This window comes from Electrona antarctica, assembly GCF_951216825.1.
Source record: "Electrona antarctica genome assembly, chromosome: 3".
Taxonomy (NCBI): Eukaryota; Metazoa; Chordata; class Actinopteri; order Myctophiformes; family Myctophidae; genus Electrona; species Electrona antarctica.
This window is the reverse complement of record NC_136808.1, coordinates 53,794,254-53,800,253: the sequence shown is the minus strand read 5'-3', so window position 1 is coordinate 53,800,253 and position 6,000 is coordinate 53,794,254. Positions and strand designations below refer to the sequence as shown.

At 44.1% G+C, this 6,000-nt stretch overlaps 1 protein-coding gene across 1 annotated transcript in view; it reads left to right on the top strand.

The window, feature by feature from the left end:
- Positions 1-1,459: 1,459 nt before the first annotated feature.
- Positions 1,460-6,000, top strand: part of LOC306919861 (SH2 domain-containing adapter protein F-like) — a gene marked incomplete at its 5' end in the record, with an annotated part of 55,780 nt that continues 51,239 nt past the window's right edge. The window contains one exon of the mRNA XM_079496410.1: positions 1,460-1,730. Within this exon, the coding sequence (XP_079352536.1) occupies positions 1,460-1,730 (271 nt within the window). The remainder of the gene's footprint in view (positions 1,731-6,000) is intronic.

Here is a 6,000-nt window from a genome sequence, read left to right as displayed (position 1 = left end):
CACAAACATAGGTTAACGTCACAGGGCAGCGGTGGCGGAACGGTTTGCGGAGCGGTCTTGATACCGGAAGGTCGCTAGTTCGAATCCCCGGACCGGCACGTTAAAATTACCACCGCTGAAGTGCCCTTGAGCAAGGCATTGAACCCCAACCATGAAATGTTCTATGAGCAGGGCGTGGCTGTAAACAAGCATCTCGAGCTTAGTCCACTTACCCTGGGTAAACAAAGAACTTTGCTTTGCTTTGCTTTACAGACATTGCTGTTCCTTGGAGTGGTTGCACCACTCAAAAATCTTCTAAATCCTCCAGTTTTCTGAAATAAATATTTTCACGATCTTTCAAAAATAGCAGACCTACAAGCTCGTAGCGCGCCACTCGGTGGCGCGCTATGAGCTTGTAGATCTGCTATTTTTCAATAGCTAAATTATAACATAATGTTTAAAACACCAAAAAGGGGTTCCCGCCCAAAATGGGATAGAGGAGCTGTCATGGCCGCTCGCTCATGTCGCCTGACTGACTCGCTGATGGACTGAAATTCCACCGTAGCGTAGAGTATTTGAGTAGTTCTATTACTCCATTACAACACACAGGCAAACATTGTACTCTTCACTCGTTGTACCTTGTCACATTACACTCATGCTTTATCGTCGCTGTCGGCGGGGAAACCTTGTATGTCCAAATCCGTTATATTTCAGTCCATGGGGAAAAAAAGCCACTAGGGCCCCAAATACAGAGAACATGCTGGTTCCTGACAATATGGGATGGGACGGGACGGCACATAGATAGACACACACACACACACACAGTCTCACACACACACACACACACACACACACACACACACATTTTAGCAATTTATGTCCACACAGAGGAAATTGCATACAAGGACATAAATAGTTCAGGTGCAGCAAAGTTACATCCACAAAATCAAGGTATACTGTATGTCGTCTGGGAAATGCATCTTAAATCTGCACCCACTACATTGCTCCTTATACAGTATGGCCAGTACAGAATTCATTCCATGTTGATCTGACCCCCCCCCCATGCCAAAGCGCCAGCACTCGCCCAGCAGTCTGCCGCCACCCAGGTGGATATGTTGATCTGACCCCCCCCCCATGCCAAAGCGCCAGTGCTCACCCAGCAGTCTGCCGTCAACGAGGCGGATGCGTGCATGCGTCCTGCCCTTAGGTGTCTTACTGGTAGTCCAAAGTTAGTTAGTTTTCAATCGGTTCAATATTCATACTACCCACTGACAGACTTAAATACTTTCAAGCGGTTTTTGAAAATAGCTGTGATAGATTGTGGATCGGCAACTTTTTAGGTCATTACTAAAAAAATGAAACACTGTTTTACCGTGGAGATACATGGTTTCTGCCCGACAGCGGCGTTATGCATCATTCCAGTCAGTTGGCATGAGACACGCCAGGTGACATGATGCCAGGAGGGAGCTGCCAGGGCAGAATGGCACACTACTCAGGTGACATGATGCCAGGAGGGAGCTGCCAGGGCAGAATGGCACACTACTCAGGTGACATGATGCCAGGAGGGAGCTGCCAGGGCAGAATGGCACACTACTCAGGTGACATGATGCCAGGAGGGAGCTGCCAGGGCAGAATGGCACACTACTCAGGTGACATGATGCCAGGAGGGAGCTGCCAGGGCAGAATGGCACACTACTCAGGTGACATGATGCCAGGAGGGAGCTGCCAGGGCAGAATGGCACACTACTCAGGTGACATGATGCCAGGAGGGAGCTGCCAGGGCAGAATGGCACACTACTCAAGGTTCGCACAGACTGAACACTATCACATTTCAGCAAGAGTTCTAATCAAGTCCCGGCATGGTTCTATGTGGCACAGGTTCTCAATATCAGGTTGGGGGGGGGGGGGGCACCAGGGGGTCCAACTCTGAAGAGTGTACAAATGGAACCAGTTGGACTCGTAAGGGTCCAATTTGACTCCTCTCAGAGTTAAATAAGCACATCGTTTTTTACAGGGTTCCAGACAAAAGAAGCCACTTTACAGAAACAAAATAAAAAACTAAGAACACAAAAGACAAAAATGTAAGAAGTAAAAGATACTGTAGAAAAGGGCGATTAGAATTAGGGTAGGTAATTATGGTAGTCTGAAAAGGTGTGGTTTTGAGTGTGGTTTTAAACGTGGCGAAGGTGAGGGGCATCTTTGATGTGGGCTGGAAGTGAGTTCCATAATCCATAGAGAGAGGGGTCGGCAACCTGAAATGGGAGGTGTGGCCTAAAGCAAATCACACATGGGGTCCTTCAAATTAAAAGGGTTGAGATTCACTGAACTAAACTATATAGGCTACTGGAACGATAATATGTAAATATAAAAATAAATCCCCAGTTTTAATTTAGGTAGAGTCACAGGCCACAGACATAGCCATTGGCCGCGCTATTTATAGGTGCTATACTAACTAATAATGAATTGCATTATAGTGCTTTTCCAAGTGCTCAAAGCGCTTTACAATGGTTCATTCATTCATATATTGGGAGGTGAAGCGGCGAACAGTCGACGCCAGCGTCCTCACTTCCCACATTCACACACCAATGGTGGCAAGCTCACACCGACCAACTCATTGGAGGCAATGTAGGGTTCAGTGTCTTGCCCAAGGACACTTCGACATGTGGACAGGAGGAGCCGGGATTCGAACCGCCGACCCAGGGATCATTGGACGACCTGCTCTACCTCCTGAGCCACAGCCGCCCAACTAACTAACTCATTTTGCTGCTGACCCCTGGAACCCCCTCACGGACCCCTGAGGGTCCCTGGACCCCACTTTGAGAACCACTGTGTAGATCTATAAAGCAATGTAAACAGGACGTGTTGTCTGTTGTATAGCGATAGCTGAGGAGGTTACGGCAAAACTGACAGCATGCTCGTGTTTGGTAAATCCGTTCGGACACGAGTGTGTGGTGATGTCCTCTCGACAGCCTCTCTCCAGATGACAGGGTGCTAATGATGATTGATCGTGATCGCACGCAGGCTCCGGCGACGCTCTGCGTAACCTAGCGGTGCATCGGGAGACACAGAGAACAAAGGGAAGGTGATCGAAATAGGAGGAAAATCAGGGAGAGAAATTGTCTTTTTTAGGATAGTGGTTCTGAAACGTTTTCATGGCAAGGACTCCCAACGTATCGTTGCTGTCGAGTGGAAAAGATAATGTCCGACCAAAACCTTTACTTTTGAGGCTTTTAACCCATTTTGGGCGGGAACCCCTTTTGGTGTTAGCATTATGTTATGCTTTAGCTATTGAAAAATAGCAGATCTACAAGCTAATAGCGCGCCACCGAGTGGCGCGCTACAAGCTTGTAGGTCTGCTATTTTTGAAAAATCGAAGAACGACTGACATAGAAACATAGCTTTTTCAGAAAACCATCAGGAAGTATGACATTTTTAGAATCTGATCTCAGGTTAAAATGGGTTAATGCTTATGTTAGGACAAAGTTTGTGTTTACACACACACACTAAAAGCTGGACATAGGAGGGGCTCAAAAATAAATACAAAAAGGTTATAATACAGAGATACGTGGTTTCTACCCGACAGCGACAATTTGTATTTGGCCGTAGAAAATTCTACATTAATTCAAACTGACTGGGGAGTTTGAGAGATCTGTGCAATGATCATACATCCTGGTGTAAAGGAAAACATTTAAAACCTATAATGTTGATATGACACACTGACTATCAAGATAATGAAAACACAGCACTTCATGCCAAAAAGGTTGCCGACCCCTGTTCTACCCGACAGCGACAATTTGTATTTGGCCGTGGACCGCCCCCATCGGAAAAGAGACTGAGACTGAGACTGCCAGAAGAGATTTATATGATGTTTCAGAAGGTTTCAACCTTGTTGTACAAGCTCACAACACGCTCAATCAGGGGATATTCACCATGGGCTGAGCTTCAAATAGCAACACATTGAAATGAAAGTCTATTACTACTACTGTAATGCATTGTAACAGAATGATGCTCTGAGATTGCTAAAGAAACAAGATGTTCAAATAATAGGAGACATTTGAAGCCACTCAGTATGTGTAGAATAATGCTTTCATCTTTGTTCTCTATTATTATTCCATTTAGGCCTGACGTCGAAATAAAAAAAAAACGTTCGCTCTGAAAGAATATATATTCAAAGATTTGTGCCGCATTTTTAAGATTTTTCTAAAATAAAATAAAAATAGCAGATCTACAAGCTTGTAGATCTGCTATTTTTCAATAGCTAAAGTACAACATAATGCTTAGTTAAAACACCAAAAGGGGTTCCCGTCCAGAATGGGTTATTCAAGCTAAAATTCAAAAACCGCTCATGTGAACAGAACAGATTCAGCCTTGAGTAGACATATTTAATAAAGAGGATGACAGAAGGAAAGGCTTATTTCTGTTAACCACTTATTCGGTATACGAATAGCAAAATGAACCCATCTGCTATTTGAGTTATTTTTCAACATTTTAAAAGGGGTGCTTTAGAGGAGGTTCCAAGGGTTCCCAAACTAAATATGTCAACAGTTAAAGCATCACAAACAGTTTAACCAATTTAACCCTATTTTATACTTAATACGTAAAATAAATAATAAAAAATCCAATCTACATTACAATACTTCTCCCCCTATTTTTACATTTGAAAAATCTTGATAAAATGAATAGGCCTACGTTGTGGAATAATCTTTTCAGATGGGGGTCCGTGGCCAAATGCATATCAATTTGGGGGTCCTTGACACGAAAAGGTTTGAGATCCACCATTTGTCCATTTGTGAGACGTCATGACGTTGTGGTCTGTCCATTTGTGAGACATCATGGCATTGTGGTCTGTCCATTTGTGACATTTGAGTATGACTGAGTATCACCTTCAGTGTTCACCTTCCATGAAGAAAAGAGTCAGTTCAGGTAACGGTTTAGTAGCAGCACAGCATGTCACCCACACAGCCTTCTGTACCATGCAGCCCAGCCAGAGAGAAAACCTACAGTAATAATGTTTTATTTGCTGAGATTCTCAATTATTTTTAATTTCACGGACCCCCCCCCCCCCCCCCCCAGTTTGACATAGAAACATAGCTTTTTCAGAAAAATGTCAGGATGTAGAAGACATTTTTTAGAATCTGATCTCAGGTCAAAATGCGTTAAGGCCCAAAAGCATCTAATGTAGCAGATCTGCAGGCTGGAAACATGTTTTGAGCTTCTGTAGATTTGCTGCTTTTGAATTTGAATCCTGACAAGTAACAGTTTTGGACATGAGGTTTCCTCCTGACAGAGACGATATGCGTTAGATTAGATATGATTGGACCAACGTATCCCCTTTAGATATGATTGGACCACGTATCCCCTTTAGATATGATTGGACCACGTATCCCCTTATGTTTATGTGAGAGAGTACAAATGGACCCTTAGGCTTCACTCACACCTGCACAACAGATTGATGTATAGCTGATGCATGAGACTTGTTGACTGATGCAAGCTAGCAATGCATTTCCAATGGAAGTCACATGGTTTGACACAACATTTTTGTTGTATGAGGGGGAGGAGGGCAGTCGAAACACGGCTGAAAGCCGTACAACACAAATGTTGTGTCAAACCATGTGACTTCCATTGGAAATGCATTGGGGCGGCCATGACACTTACCCTTTGTTTACATCTACCATGCAACAATGTATGCTAGATGTGAAGGTGTGAGTGAAGCCTTACTGCTGGAATGGGGTCCAGGGGGAATGTGCGTGCGTGTAAACAATAACAAACGGCAGCCATCAATCAATCAGCGCCATGGACTGGAGCCATACGGCCGCGCTTATTTCCCCTATTTCACTTAAAAGTTGTGCAGGGCTCGCCTGTCGCTATCAAAGCAAACACTTTTAAACACCTCGTTCAGGTCAAACTCATCTTTTAAACACCTCGTTCAGGTCAAACTCATCTTTTAAACACCTCGTTCAGGTCAAACTCATCTTTTAAACACCTCGTTCAGGTCAAACTCATCTTTTAAACACCTCGTTC